The sequence below is a fragment of the Chiloscyllium punctatum genome, chromosome 8 (assembly GCF_047496795.1).
Source record: "Chiloscyllium punctatum isolate Juve2018m chromosome 8, sChiPun1.3, whole genome shotgun sequence".
Taxonomy (NCBI): domain Eukaryota; kingdom Metazoa; phylum Chordata; class Chondrichthyes; order Orectolobiformes; family Hemiscylliidae; genus Chiloscyllium; species Chiloscyllium punctatum.
The window spans coordinates 64,822,151-64,838,741 of record NC_092746.1 but is presented as its reverse complement, the minus strand read 5'-3'; the positions used below and the strand labels follow the sequence as shown (position 1 = coordinate 64,838,741).

Genomic DNA, 16,591 nt, shown 5'->3' with positions numbered 1-16,591 from the left:
AACCACCTCATACTCTACACTCCTAGAATCTTAACCTCACATACCCTACAAAATACCCTTTCACAGAAGGTGTCAAAGTGATTGTCTGTGAAAATGGACACTTCAATACCGTAAAACGGTAACTGATTACTGGAAAAAAAAAGGATGCAGATTGTCTTGCCCTGACTATTCTGCACTGTGAAGGACCTGTCAGATTTAATGTAAAGCTTCACATTTCTGAAGACACCCGAATTGGAATCTCCTGTCTGAAATGTGAAGCTCTTTCTTAACATATAAAATGAGCTGAGAGGCACTCTGCTTATTGAATGTCATTCCTCTGGATGTATGTTTGCTCGCTGAGCTGGAAGGTTCATTTTCAGACATTTCATCGCCATACTAGGTTACACCTTCAGTGAACCTCTGGATGAAGATGGAAGCTTCAACCAGAAGCTCACTGAAAATGTTACTTAGTATGGTGATGAAAAGTGTGAGAACAAACCTTCCAGCTCAGTGAGCAAACCTACATCCAGAACCTTAACCTGAGCTACAAACCTTCTCAAACCTTGCTAATGTCATTCCTCAGAAAATTCAGCCCATTCATAGAAAATCATTTTTTTATGAACCATGCTTTCTGTCTCAGTGAATGATTTAACAAACTTGACAAAAACTTAATGCTGGGATATTTCTTATTTCAGAACGTGTCACATGTGGGTGAAAATTCCACTATGGCAAATGCGAAACTCTAATCCGATGCAAAAAAAAAACTGGAATTTTGAAAAAGCTAGTCTAATGGCGACCACTTAACTAGTGTTGATTGTTATAAAAACCCATCTGGCTTACCTAATGTCCTTTAGGGAAGGAAATTTGCTGGCCTTACCTGGTCTGCCCTACATGTGACTCCAAACCTGCAGCAATGTACTTGACTCATTTTTCTGCTTGACTGCTTTTCGTCATTTATATATAACATAGGAGGTATGGTTACTAAGTTTGCCGATGACACCAAAATTGATGGTATTGTGCACAGCCAAGAAGGTTACCTCAGAGTACAAAAGGATTTTGTTTAGATGGGCTGAGGAGTGGCAGATGGAGTTTAATTTAGATAAATACAAGGTGCTGCATTTTGAAAAGGCAAATCTTAGCAGAACTTGAACACTTAATGGCAAGGTCCTGGGGAGTGTTGCTGAACAAAGAGACCTTGGAGTGCAGATTCACAGCTCCTTGAAAGTGGTGTCGCAGATAGTGATAGGATAGTGAAGACGGCATTTGGTATGCTTTCCTTTATTGGTCAGTTTATTGAGTATAGGATTTAGGACATCATGTTGTCGCTGTACAAGACATTGGTTAGGCCACTTTTGGAATACTGCATCCAATTCTGGTCTCCCTACTATAGAAAGGATTTGTGAAACTTGAAGGGGTTCAGAAAAGATTTACAAGGATGTTGCCAGGGTTGGAAGGTTTGAGCTATAAGGAGAGGCTGAATTGACTGGCTACTTTCCTTGGGGCATCGGAGGCTGAGCGGTGACCTTATAGAGGCTTAAAAAAACATGAGGGACATGGATAGGATAAATAGTCAAGGTCATTTCCCTGGGGTGAGAGAGTCCACAACTAGAGGGCATTAGTTTAGGTGAGTGGGTAAAGACTTAAAAGGGATCTAAGGAGTAACCTCTTCATGCAGAGGGTGGTGAGGTGTCAGAGGAAGTGGTGGAAACTTGCACAATTGCAACATTTAAAAGGTATCTGGATGCATATATGAATGGGAAGGCTTTTGGGGACATGGGCAAATACTAGCAAATGGGACTAGATTTATTTAAGATATCTGGTAGGCATGAGCGAGTTGGAACAAAGGATTTTTTTTTTCCGTGCTGTACATCGCTATAACTCTTAACTACCCCGTGAAATAGGCCAAACAAGTCACTCAGTTCATGTGACAATTCGGGATGGATGATAAATTCTGGGCCAGCCAGTGACACCCATGTTCCATGAGTGAATAAAACAAAAAGCAATGTTTGGTGGCACAGACATGGTGGGCCAAAAGGCCTGTTCCTGTGCTGTATTGTTTTATGTTCTCATGGTATTCCTTAATCTGTAAAAGATCTGCTCACTGGTTCACCAATCATGAGACAAGATTTAAATATTTTTAAGGAAAGAAAAACAACTCACCCTTTGAAAGCCACTGATAAAAAGATGACATTTCCATTAATTTTGGTACAGTTTTTAAATGAATCAATATTTGAAGAATTGATTGAGATTGCACCCTTGAATGCTGGAGTTCCTAATCCATTGCAATCTAGAGAAGAGGATAGAGAGACATTAGAAACAAGTATATTACAAAGAAGTGATATGTGCATTTTTAAAATAAAAAAACTTGCATTAATGCAGTGTTCGTCATGAATTTTGCATGTTCTAAATTGCTTTGTAGCAAATAACAGTTTTCAATTGTGGTTACTGTTCTATTGTGAAAAACTTAGCAATCAATTAGCAGACAGCACATTCCCACAAACCACAAAAATACAATAGCCTGTTTTTGTAACATTGAATGAGGGATTACTATTGAGCAGAATATCTAAGTCTTCTTTAAAATTGCACCATGTGATCGTATGCATAGAACTGAGAGGCAGACAGGAACTTGGTTTAAGCTCTCATCCAAAGAGGAGCACCTCAGAGTGCAGCACTCTGACCATTCTGAACACAAGTGTATGCTTAGACTACGTGCTCAACTCTCTGGAGAGGTGTTCGAACCACTCCTCATTTCTATTTGGAATATGCTGCCAGAAGGAGCGGTGGAAGAAGATTCATCATAACTCTCTGGATAAAGATCTGAAGGGAATAAGGAAAGAGCAGAAAAGTGAAACAATTGGAGAGGCTTTTTAAAGAGCTGGACTGCACTCATGGTGTTGAGACAACTCAGGGTCAGGATGCACTCCATTGTGAACTGACTGCTGTTTGGACAGAATTTCCAATGTGCTCCAGACCTCGAAACTCCCATAAGAATAACATTCAAAATCAGAGCCTTCCCTGCAGTAACACCCCTGTGCAATTCAACTCTACATGGAGGGATTTCCTGTAAGGATTTCTGGTGCATTCTCTCCATATCTAAGCTCTGGTTGGTTCTCCAGATACGTCCATTGTGCTGGAGGAGATGAGGGCCCCAGTGAATCCCTCTCAGCATTGAGTCTTCCCTTTCTCTATTGGGAATTTGACATGGTAGGTTTTGCACATAACATTTCTTTGCAGCAGTTACGTCAGTTCAAGGATTTGTAAGCCACCCATATTTTCTGCAGGCTTGAGTAGTCAGTGTTCGACATTAATGGGAATTTCAGAACGTTGCAATTCCTTTTCCATTATCTGAGGGGCATTTTCCTCAGGCTTTGATTGCATTTCTGCACCATGCTCCTGTTCTTTGGGCACACAATACGGGGGGTGGAAAGCCGAATGCAGTACAGAGGAACCTCGTTTATCCGGCATTCGTTTATTTGAATTTCGGATTATCCAGACAAGACCACAAGGTCCCGATGCTTGGCTAAATGGTGTTCTCCGGCATCTGATTATCTGGCATTCAATTATTCAAATGAGATACTCCCTGACCGGGTCCTTCGGATAATGGAGGTTCCTCTGTATAGACCTTTGTTAGTCTACTAGTGGGCCTGACAAAAATGGCTGATGTGATGTAAGCTTTGTGTTTTATATATATTTTCAGTATCATTTATAAAAAGTTTGGATTCTTGGTTTCTGTATGTTCAAGTCAATAATTAACATGCCAGTATTTCTGTTGCTACAATGAGGCTTATCTTTAAGATGGTTGGGTTTTGTGTACATTAATAGGATTTTACAACTGAACAAGATAAATTAGCGGAAGTTTAGAAAGACAGATTTTTTAAAACTGAGGGAAAGCACTTCTAACTTAGACAGAGTTTTTATTAATTTTATTTTGAGTTGTGAACAGTCCTGTAAAGTCCTTGGATGAAAATGACTGTACAGATTGGGGATCCTGAGATGGGAAGAATATACTGAAGGTAGCATTACTCACAGAACAGAATTGTTGGGATAAAACCCTGAAGAGGATACTTGAAACTGTCTGAGTTTAAGTTCAGGTGCATGAATAATTCAAAGAAGAAGCTTTCTGTAGTTCTAGTCTATAAGTTAAAGTCGCAAGTGACTTAAATCTACTAAGGTGTAAGAGACATTGAGATGGAATGCATTGCATCATTGCAAGTGTTATTTTGATTTGAAAAGTTTTTGTTTTAGCTGCAGTAAACATATGGTAGCTCTTGCCAAGGAGTTGAACATTTATTGATTTCATTTATTTATTTCCTATTTGCTTCTTCAAAAAAAAAGGTTTAAGGAGAGATAAATTAGCTAGATAGCTAGGATGTGTTCCAAAGTAATCTGACTGAGCAGATTCAATTCCTTTTCTGGCTGAAATATTACTTGGGGGCCTGGCTTCTGGCCTGGTCCCATAGTGGTGGATTAGTAAGCCTTGGACAACGACAGCATGCCATGAGGAGAGAATTATAAACAGGGTGTTTCAAAAGAATTACAAAGAGACACTTTAGGTGTAAGCTCAGTAGACTAGATGACTACCATGTAGGTTAGAATAATGCCAACAGTGTGGGTTTGATTACTGCTCTGGCTGAAGCAGACTTGAGGACAGCAGTCTCCTGCTGCTTCTTGTAGTACACTGGCACTCCAGGAAATGACATGTAATTTGACAAGTTTTCGCTTTGTTACAATAACTTAAAAATGCCTTTTAGAAGGGATTGACCATTAATTTCTCAAAAGGTGGGTAGAGAGAGAATTTTGGGGGTGGGGAGGGAGAGCGGGGGGGTCACTTGAGATGATACTCTGCCTCTCTGTCACAGTTGCATTCATGTCTGTGTGTGCCTGGAGAAGGAACAGAAGGAGGTATCAAAAGTCTTGCTGCCTTCTGGGACTGTTGGGTGCTGTGGAGGAAGCTGGAGTGCATCACTGTCACCAGACAGTGAAATAATCTTGCACCCCTTCACATGGAGCACTTAATTGACAACTGATACCAGAAAAAAGTATAAAGAGTGATCCATGGGCCATTGGCAGCTTGGTTGATGATTATAACATTGTTGTAGTAGGTAGCTCTCCTATGCACAGCCTGATTCACTTTTATATCAACCGTAAAGTCTCTTTAAGACCCAAAGCAGAGTCAAAATACCAGATCTTGTGAATTTGAATGTGACAGGGTATAATGACATAATCTTGCAAGATACTAGGTTCCCTTTTTGCTAAGTTTCTGTTCTTGCCTTTAAATAAAATATTTTTCTTCTCATTTTTTTAACCAGAGAAATCAAATAAGTAACCAAGGGCCAAAAAACAAAACACCTAGTCCAACACAAATATCCATAAACAAATGCGCTTTCAACAAAACACTCGATTGTCATTCAATGCATTAACATTTAATGATATTCATTAAGGTATTCATACAAGTCAGTAATCCAATGCTCCTGAGGAAACTGAGTGTCTTATCCAACAACATACCCAATGGATACATTGCTTGATAAAGGGTGAATCGGTTTGTATTTTTTTCATTAAATCTATCAAAGTGAACTTCATGTTGAAATAAAAACCTGCTGCCGTATGAGCATAAGACTCAGGAACAGATGTAGGCCATTCAGTCCATCAAGTTTGCTCTGCCATTTAATGAGATCATTGCTGACCTAATAACCCTCAACTGTGTTCACTGTTTTTTTCTCTAGCCCCTCTCCTGATCATTGCGTATATTATTGATTTGGATGTCGGCCTCAAAAGCCATACCAAAGCTTGAAGGTGGTACCAAAACAGTTTGTAGGGTTAACTCTTTAGAAATCTTAAGGAAACTCTGCAGGAGTGACAAGCTGAAGAAATGAACTAAACATGGCAGATGTAACTCAATGCCTCATTTCTGATGAAGAGCTTATGCTTGAAATGTTGATTCTCCTGCTCCTCTGATGCTGCCTGACTGGCTGTGCTTTTCTAGCAACACACTCTTTGAGATGGAATTCAATGTCAGTAAGGTTAGAGGTGTTGCACTTTGAGTAGGATAAACAACTTGACACCAAAATTGGAGGTGTAGTGGACAATGAAGAGGGTTACCTCAGATTACAACAGGATCTTGACCAGATGGGCCAATGGGCTGAGAAGTGGCAGATGGAGTTTAATTCAGATAAATGCAAGGTGCTGCATTTTGGGAAAGCAAATCTTAGCAGGACTTATACACTTAATGGTAAGGTCCTAGGGAGTGTTGCTGAACAAAGAGACCTTGGAGTGCAGGTTCATAGCTCCTTGAAAGTGAAGTCGCAGGTAGTTAGGATAGTTAAGAAGGCGTTTGGTATGCTTTTTTTTATTGGTCAGAGTATTAAGTACAGGGGTTGGGAGGTCATGTTGCGGCTGTACAGGACATTGGTTAGACCACTGTTGGAATATTGCATGCAATTCTGGTCTCCTTCCTATCGGAAAGATGTTGTGAAACATGAAAGATTTACAAGGACGTTACCAGGGTTGGAGGATTTGAGCTTTCGGGAGAGCTGGACAGGCTGGGGCTTTTTTCCTTGGAGGGTCAGAGGCTGAGGGGAGACCTGATAGTGGTTTACAAAATTATGAGGGGCATGGATAGGATAAATAGACCAAGTCTTTTCCCTGGGGTCAGGGAGTCCAGAACTAGAGGGCATAGGTTTAGGATGAGAGGGGAAAGATATAAAAGGGACCTAAGGGGCAACGTTTTCACAGAGGGTGGTACATGTATGGAATGAGCTGCCAGAGGAAGTGGTGGAGGCTGGTACAATTGCAACATTTAAGAGGCATATGGATGGGTATATGAATAGGAAGGGTTTGGAGGGATATGGGCCAGGTGCTGGCAGGTGGGAGTAAATTAGGTTGGGATATCTGGTCAGCATGGATGGGTTGGACCAAAGGGTCTGTTTCCATGCTGTACATCTCTATGACTCTAGTAAAATAAATTGGCTGAGAATTAGAATCACGTGATTATTACAGTGCAAAAGGTATAAAATAGCAGGGGAAACTTCATTTTTACAAGGTGTTATGAGCCAATTGAATTCACTTCAAGGGAGCTTGGTTGAGGTGGGAACAATGTCAATACTCAAAAGTGGTTCAGATAGCTGGATGAAGGAAAAGGAGATAGGAAGATCTGGGAACAGGATCGATAAGACAGTTTGTTTATGTAGAGGTTAAACCACAACACCAGCTGTTGCTCAATATAATTTGTCATTTTACTCAAAACAGTCACATTCATGCATGTTAAGCGAATGACAGTTCATTGTTATCTACCTTTTGGACAGGGTCCATCACATTTTTTACACTTTCTCTGGTCCCCTTCATCTACCTCATATGTACGAGGGCTGCAGGTTCGAACACAAGAGCCGAGGTCTGTTACCACATAGTTATCTAAAATATGAAGAACACAAACAATCAAAACATCCAAAAGAGATTTCAAAATTGAATCGCTATTGCTCAGCTAAATTCAAAATAAAAGCAATTTAATTTCAAAGTCTGAGAAAGGAATTCTGAGTCAGAAGTGTAAAGCTTTTCAGTGACACTAAAGGATCCAAACATTTATACAGAGGCACTTCCAATTATGAACCTCACTTAATCACCAGTACTGACCCTAAATACTCACAACAACGGATCATTATTGCACAATGCCTTTATCAAATATTTTCATGCTAGAATTTTGGTTTCCTTCACCCACAAAAGCAATGGGAACCAGACAGTTACAACATTTTGGTTTCTCATTTGCTTGATGGCAACAACTGTGGTTAAGGTTATAATCTGGACTGGGATTTATGAAAGCTTAAAAATGCATAGCTGGAAAAGCGCAGCAGGTCAGGCAGCATCAAAGAAGGAGAATCGATGTTTCGGGCATAAGCCCTTCTTCAGGCTTATGCCCTAAACGTCGATTCTCCTTCTCCTTTGACGCTGCCTGACCTGCTGCGCTTTTCCAGCAACACATTTTTAAGCTCTGATCTCCAGCATCTGCAGTCCTTACTTTCTCCTGGAATTTATGAAATCAGATTCATGATAAATTGAGGGTAACTATGGCCCTATTATCTGCCCTTCACTTCCCCCAAAGCTAACCATTAGCTGGATCACTGATGAGATGGTAAAGGTTCATTGGAAGTCTATCATCTTTTAATCTGCTATTTTCATAGCTACAGAACTACCCATGTATAACAGCTGCTGCTAAAAATGAATATTTTCAGAACATTCACAACATACGGGGACACTTTTTCACACAGGTCGCTCCGAAGCTGTATTTCCCATCTGGGTTAGGTTTCAGCTGATATGTGCGTGTATCGTAGATTTCCAAACGGGGACATGATTCTTTGCAGGTATCTCCATCTCTGAACCTCTGACATGCCTGAGGGAGAAGATAACATTAGCTAATTTCATATATTTGCTTCTTTATATCATTCTGCTTATTGTATCTGCAGTTGACAGTAACATGTCCTATTATTAAAGTTAGTGCATAACCGTGGAACACTCGAATTCTGTAAATACAATTCAGTTCACAAGTTAAAAATAAACATAATCCAGAATTTCATTTCACCTTAGTCGCCTACAGCCAGTACACAGAATAAAACATTGAAGTCCAGTCACTTGCCTTTAAACTTTAATGAAACGTGCCACATAAATCACAGTTTTGATTATTGTAAGGGTTACCTGTTACTGCTGCCTGTCAAGACAGTGATAAAACTGTTCCTTATTCTAGCACCCAGAGACTTCCTTTTGAAAAAGAACTAACACTAGGAAGTAAGGATGTTCTGACAATCTGTATAAAACACTGTTTCGGCCTCAACTGGACCATTACATCCAATTCTCGATATCAAACTTGAGGAAGGATGTGCAGTCATTGAAAATCTGCAGAAAACAGTTGAGAATAGTTCAGAGGATAACATGAGTGGATAGACAAGGGTGGAGCTTCTCTTCTTTGGGAAGACAGGGCGAAATGGAGATTTGCAAGTGCTTAAAATGACAAGACGTCAGGACAGAGCAGATAAAGAGACCTGTTCCCAGCTGCAGGAGGTTCAAGAACCAGAGGACACTGATTTAAAATCATTGGTAAAGAACTGGGACAGCATGAGGATTTTTTTTTAAACATAATGAATGGTTGAGCTATGGAAAGCACAAGGTGATTAGTGGGTGATTGTGAGAAACAGGAAGAGGAGCAGGCCTTTCAACCACCAGCTCTGCTCCACCATTCAACAATTTGCATTGGGACCTTCACTCTACTCTTCTGTATTGCCGGTCCCAACCCAGGGAAATGATGGGCTGAATGGTCTTCTTCTGATGATCCTATGATTCTGGAGCTGTCCTTCCTTGGCCCCATTTGCAGGAAGCACAGGACAGTCCTCAGCTAAAGCAAATATTTGGACCAAGGTCAAAGGAGAATTGGGTGGGTAAAAGAACAAGTATGTATTTGTTGTATTTGACAGCACATAGGGATTTTACAGGGAACAGAGCACCTTTGCTTTCTTCACTGATGTAATATTATGGGTTTAATTAGGAAGATTTCTCGGCTTTTGAGAGAATTCGAGCCAGCGATTCTCTGATCAACACCGTCACTGTGGGGCAGGGAGGTAAAGTGGCATTGATTTACAGCAACACAACTGGAACATTTGCCGGATTATGAGCCATTCAACTTAGTTGGAACTGACTGGTGAGCATCTCTGCAAACACAGTCCTTGACACTGAAGGTCTGCCTTGCTAGAAACTTACTTGATCAACAACTTCCAGCAGACAGTTAGTTGAGGCCCAGTCTTCAGGGGATTTAATAATGAGACAGTATTTGGTTTGCTAATGCTTCTCACACAGTGGGGTCTTGAGGAGAGAGGGGATCATGAAGGTCAGAGGAAAGGACACCCCCTTGATCCCCATCTATTGTTTCAATTGTCCCCAGATTGGGACAAATTTAGGCCCTGCCATCAAACCCGTGGTTGATTGTCCTGGCTTCCCAGTCAGGAACTAGCCATGTACATCTTCTGCTGAGAAGGCTGTCAAGTGAACACATAAGGGCCTTAATTGCTCGTGAGCTGAAAAAGTCCCAAGTTTAGTTCCTATCCAGTAATGAAGTGCAGAGAAGGGAGGGATGGCCAATTATTTCTCCTTCTTGTCACCTCTCTGACCATTTCCAGGGAGGGGAAGTTGTACCCACAGAATGAAATTATTCAGCCTAGTCTCTCCACTGGCTCACTGCAAGACCATAAAACAATATAGTTCAGTACAGGCCCTTCGGCCCTCGATGTTGTGCCAACCTGTGGAACCAATCTGAAAGCCATCTAACCTACATTATTCCATTGTCATTAATATGTTTATCTAATGACTGTTGAAATGCCCCTAAAGTTGGTGAGTCTACTACTGTTGCAGGCCCACATTCCTCGCCCATGCTACTCTTTGTAAAGAACGTACCTCTGCCATCTGTCCTATATCTATCACCCCTCAATTTAAAGCTACGTCTCCTTGTGCTAGCCATCACCACCCAAGGAAAAAGGCTCTCACTGTCCACCTTGTCTAACCCTCTGATTATCTTTCATGTCTCAATTAAGTCACCTCTCAGCCGCCTTCTCTCTAATAAAATCACTCTCAAGTCTCTCAGCCTTTCCTCATAAAACCTTTCCCCATACCAGGCAACATCCTAATAAATCACCTCTGCACCCTTTCCAAAGTTTCTAATTCCTTCCTATAATGCAGTGACCAGAACTGAATGCAACACTCAAAGTGTGGCTGCATCAGAGTTTTATATAGCTGCAGCATGACCTTGTGGCTCCGAAACTCAATCCCTCTACCAATAAAAGCTAACACATCGTATGCCTTCTTAATAACCATGTCAACCTGGGTGGCAACTTTCAGGGATCACATCTGCTCATCTACACTCCCAAGATTAGCCCAGTACTTTTTATTCCTGTTGTTCCTTCAGAAGTGAATCACCTCACACTTCTGCATTAAACTCTATTTGCCACCTCTCAGCCCAGCTCTACAGCCTATGTCCCTCTGTAATCTGCAATATCCTTTCGCACTGTCCACAATTCCACCGACCTTAGCGTCATCTGCAAATGTATTAACCCATCCTTCTATGTCCTCATCGAGGTCATTTATAAAAATGACAAACAGCAGTGTCCCCAAAACAGATCCTTGTGGTATACCACTAGTAACTGAACTCCAGGATAAACATTTCCCTTCAACTACCACCCTCTGTCTTCTTGAGCTAGCCAATTTCTGATCCAAACTGCTAAATCACACTCAATCCCATTTTGAACAATAGCCTACCGTGGGGAACCTAATCAAAGGCCTTATTGAAATCCATATATACCACATCAGCCGTTTTACCCTCATCCACCTGTTTGGTTATCTTCTCAAAGAACTCAATAATGTTTGGGAGGCATGACCTACCCTTCACAAAACTGTGTTGACTATCACTAATCAACTTATTCCTCTCCAGATGATTATAAACCCTATCTTTTATAACCTTTCCCAACACTTTACCCACAACCAAAGCAAGGCTCCCTGGTCTATAATTACCAGGGTTGTGTCTAATCCCCTTCTTGAACAAGGGGACATTTACTATCCTCCAGTCTTCTGGCACTATTTCTGTAGACAATGATGACATAAAGATCAAAGCCAAAGGATCTGCAATCTCCTCCCTGGCTTCCCAGAGAATCCTAAAATGACTCCCATCTGGCCCAGGGGACTTTTCTATTTTCATACTTTCCAGAATTGCTAACATCTCTTTCTCCTGAACATCAATCCTGTCCAGAAAGTATCCTGGATCTCAGTATTCTCCTCAACAACATTGTCTTTTTACAGTGTGAATACTGACGAGAAATATTCATTTAGTGCTTCCCCTATCTCCTCGGACTCCACGCACAACTTTCCAAGACTATCCTTGATTGACACTAATCTTTCTGTAGTCATATTTTTATTCCTGATATACGTATAAAAGGCTGTAGGATTTTCCATGATCCTTTCTTCCAATGACTTCTAATGTCCCCTCCTGGCTTTTCTTAGCTCTCTCTTTAGGTCTTTCCTGGCTAACCTATAACTCTCAAGCGCCCTAGCTGAGCCTTCATATCTCATCCTAACATAAGCCATCTTCTTCCTCTTGAAAAGAGATTGAACATCTTTGGTAAACCACGGCTCCCTCACTCGACCATTACCTCCCTGCCTGACAGGTACAATCTTATCAAGGAAACACAATATATATTCTTTGAATAAGCTCCACATTTCAAGTGTGTCCATCCCCTGCAGTTTCCTTCCCCATCCTATGCCTTGCCTAATCACATTATAATTGTCTTTCCCCCATCTATAACTCTTGCCCTGTGGTATATTCCTATCCCTTTCCATCGCTCAAGTAACCATAATCAAATTGTGGTCACTATTACCCAGTACGAAATCCAATGTGGCCTTGCCCCTTTTGGCATAAGCCCTCCTTATGCCCGAAACGTCGATTCTCCTGCTCCTTGGATGCTGCCTGACTTGCTGCGCTTTTCCAGCAACACATTTTTCAGCTCTGATCTTCAGCATCTGCAGTCCTCACTTTCTCCTTGTCTACATACTGTGTCAGGAAACCCTCCTGACATTATACTCAAACTATAGTATTTCCAGTCAATATTTTGACAGTGAAAGTCATCCATAACAACTACCCTGTTACTCTTGCGCATATACAGAATTAGCTTTGCTATTCTTTCCTCTACATCTCTGGAACTATTTGGAGGCCGATAGAAAACTCCCAAGAGGGTGACCTCTCCTTTCCTATTACTAACCTCAGCCCATACTACCTCAGTAGTTGAGTCCTCAAACATCCTTTCTGCCACCGTAATACTGAACTTGACTAACAATGCACACCTCCCCCTCTTTTACCATCTTCTCTGTTCTTACTGAAACATCTAAATCCCAGAACCTGCAACAATCATTCCAGTCCCTGCTCTATCCATGTCTCTGAAATGACCACAACATCAAAGTCCCAGGTACCAACTCATTCTGCAAGTTCATCCACCTTTTTCCAGATGCTCCTGGTGTTAAAGTAGACACATTTCAAACCGCCTTCCTGCTTGCCAGTGAACTCTTGCGACCTTGAAACCTCATTTTTGACCTCACTGCTCTCAACCTCCTGGACACTGGAAATATAATTTAGGTTCCCATCCCCCTGCTGAATTAGTTTAAACCCTCCCGAAGAGCATTAGCAAATTCCAACCCCCCCCAACAAGATATTGGTACCACTAGTTCAGGTGTAGACTGTCCTGTTTATAGAGGTCCCACCTACCCTAGAATGAGCCCCAATTATCCAGTTATCCGAAACCCTCCCTCCTGCACCATCCCTGTATTCACACGTTCAACCCCTTTCTCTCCCTATTCCTGACATCACTAGCACTTAGTACGGCAACAAACCAGACATAACTCTAGCTTCCACCCTAACTCCCTGAATTTCTGCCTTAAATCTCCATCCCTTTTCCTACCTATGTCATTAGTGCCCATATGGACCACAACCTGGGGCTGTTCCGCCTCCCCCTCAAGGATTCCGAAAACATGATCCTCGACATCATAAACCTGGCATCTGGGAGGCAACACACCAACCGCGAACCTCTCTCGTTCCCAAACACCATCCCTCCACCTTTTCCCTGTACCTTTGGAAACCTTTCCTCATCAGATAATACAATAGATAGCAGAGAGCAACAGCTGTGTCAGGAATCAGGGTCCCAACAGACCAGCAGGGAACAAGATTCATGGCAGTCACCCTACTGCGAGCATAGGAATACCTAACACTACACGCCAGGTCGAAATTACAATCAAATTATGCAGAAGGAACCGATACTGCAGATACAATTAAGGGTTTAAAATGGATTTTCCCGCTCAATACCTGATCTTGATATTGAGTTTCAATGAATTTTGAGACAATATGTTGTAACTAGCTCATCCTGATAAGTGATAGATGTACACCATGAATACCAGGTTTACATTTTCTTATTTCACAACTGCAGTGAAGAATATTGCACTTTTACATTTGGACAAGAGTCAGATTCAACCCCTTCAAAACAGGTCCTTTAAATTCTAGATGATACAGATAATAAACAATATTTGAAAATAGCAAATAAAAACAGAAAGTGTTGGAGAAACCCAGCAGGTCAGGCAGCGTCGTTTGAAGAAATGTTATATTGGATTTAATAGGTGAATTCTGTTTCTCTCTCCATGGATGCTGCCAGACCTGCTAAGTTTCTCCAGCACTTTCTTTTTATTTCAGATTTCAAACATGCATATTTTGCTTTAATTTGGGAGGTTGTAAAACACATTTAACTCAAATGCAGAAATTAACGTGACAGATAATATATTTGCTTACCAGACAATCGTATTCTCTTGGTCCAGTGCATCCAGCAGCACACTGAGTGTGGCAGCAGTCGCTAGGATTCTTACCTCTACATCGACCTGAACACTGCTGAGCGCAGATTTTTTTTGTGACTGTAAACATGGCAGAGATTGGAGAAAACAATTCCATCACTTCTAATAGATAAACACAATTCTTACTTAAGTCACTTAAGCTGATACCTGAACTAACAACAGTGTCACCCAGATGCTGTGTTCATTGTTTTAACAGCTACATCTAACAGGGTCACTGTTCTGTATGCCTGTTCCCCCATATTTACATAGCAGTAGTTCAAGAAAGAATAATATAAACATGGAAATCAGTGAATATTTTCAAGGTTTTCTTCATTACCTTTGGGAAATTCAGGAACATTATGTTGAGTGTATGTAGAATGAATTATAGGGTAAATTACGTTTTGTGATCTGGTGGAAGGTGGAAATGAAAGTTAAATGGGATTTGTGCATTTATGTATTATTCATTTATTTAATTTCTACTCAGCAAAATCAATAATCTATACAAATGCATTTTAAATTCTGATTTAAGCCATAATTTTTTTTATTTAAACATCTAAATGTTTGGATGAATGAAAATGCTGCATTGTTTCCCTTTTCAGGGAACTGGTTTAGACATATAAAACTAAGATCATTTATCTAACAGGGAATAAATATATTTGCAGCTACTTCACAGCCTGCTGACTTTAAAACAGCCTGAAGAACAACAAAGGCTCATTGTTTAGCTTTCAGGGTGAAGGGATTATGAGCTGCATAAACAATGGGCCACATTGTCAGGGACCCTGAAGATGGGATTGGAGATTTCTGATAATTCCATTGCTGAGCGCACATCAATTACAAGACACCACTTATAGCAGTGGTAACAATTACCAGCGAAGGGGAAAATGGGTGTATAGATGAATTCCACACTTTAGCAGAACCATCTCCATCCCCACCGGCTCTGAATGGTTAGGAGAACCGTTACCACATGGACTAAGGACTCCCCCCAATGAAAACATGAAATTTTATCATGAGTGCCCCCTTTAGAGACAGTTTTCTCTCCCCGTCACAATCACAGTCAAAAGCAACTGCTGAAACCTTTCCAGTTTTGCATAGTGCATGGTTAAGAGGATTTAAGTTAACTGGATAGCAATACAATTATCCATTGCCGTTCAAACAGCAATGGTTACAATGCACTGAAAGGTCAAAATTTTAATTGGGCTTTTGGGGATGGATGCAGAGGCGAGAATCCCGGTAAAGTGCTGGAGAAGGTGTTGGGTGATGTGCTTATCATCCACTTGCCATTTTCATTCACCAGTGGGGAAGATTATCCTTGGCTGCACAAAGTCCTATTGTGCCAGTGAATTGGCCAATTTAAAGGTCTTTGCCATCTCCATTTTATCAATAGCAGCAGCGTGTGTAGATTCCTCCAGATAAAATCTCCCAGTATCACAGTGGGTTGTGGAAGATTGGGACGCGAGGGCAGGGCTCCTTTTCAGCCACTCTTTGGCCCACAAAAGAGGCCCCAGTAGCAATGGATGGTCTTTTTCCAACAACACCTCCCCTCCCCCTTGTCTGTATCAGGGGCCTGCCACTTGCGTCACTTTGAGGGTGCACATCAATTGATGAACCTTCCTCCTCCAGCTGTAATGCCAGCTGTGGCCAGCGCTAGATGACAGTGTTGGTGGCAGCCAGTCAATTGTCAGCTGTAAAATGGGGCCTCACATCCTGCCTCCTGCTGAAGCTGGGTGAACCCCACTTTCAGCCTTGGCTGTGGGGTACCTCTGAAGAATGTCAGAAATGCATTTGGTCTGTAACCTAAATTTAGCTGAAAGTAGCTGAAATAAAAGGAATAGTTTTAGGAGTCAGTTTTTCTAAATAATGAAATAATAATATGAATATATCAGGATTATATAGAATAATTGTCCAGAGAGATAGGGAGACAGACAGGTAGTAGGTGACGAGCAGGAAGAGGAAGGATAAGAGAAAAGAAAAGGCAACCCATAGGAATGAGGAACATTGATAATGGCAACAAGAATAAATGAAGCAGGGTAGGGAAATGGAGAGATCCAGGGGAAAGGAGATGAAGGACATAAGAGAAAGATATCCGGATAATTGGAAGGACAAAATGAGAGAGCACTTTCTTAGAACACATTTTAACGCTGTTATTCAGGGGATAGTGCTTCAGAGGTATTGCCCTTTTTAATGTGATTTTTTTTCTTGGAGATCAAGGGCTAATATCTATTTA

At 41.2% G+C, this 16,591-nt stretch overlaps 1 protein-coding gene across 2 annotated transcripts in view; it reads right to left on the bottom strand.

Annotated features, from left to right (window-relative positions):
• egfra (epidermal growth factor receptor a (erythroblastic leukemia viral (v-erb-b) oncogene homolog, avian)) overlaps window positions 1-16,591 on the bottom strand; it is a 276,593-nt gene that overhangs the window by 69,588 nt on the left and 190,414 nt on the right. For both annotated transcript variants that reach the window (XM_072575666.1, XM_072575667.1), the window contains exons 6-9: window positions 14,330-14,448; window positions 8,218-8,359; window positions 7,270-7,386; window positions 2,140-2,266 (exon numbers count right to left, since the gene is read on the bottom strand). In XM_072575666.1, the coding sequence (XP_072431767.1) occupies window positions 2,140-2,266; window positions 7,270-7,386; window positions 8,218-8,359; window positions 14,330-14,448 (505 nt within the window). The remainder of the gene's footprint in view (window positions 1-2,139; window positions 2,267-7,269; window positions 7,387-8,217; window positions 8,360-14,329; window positions 14,449-16,591) is intronic.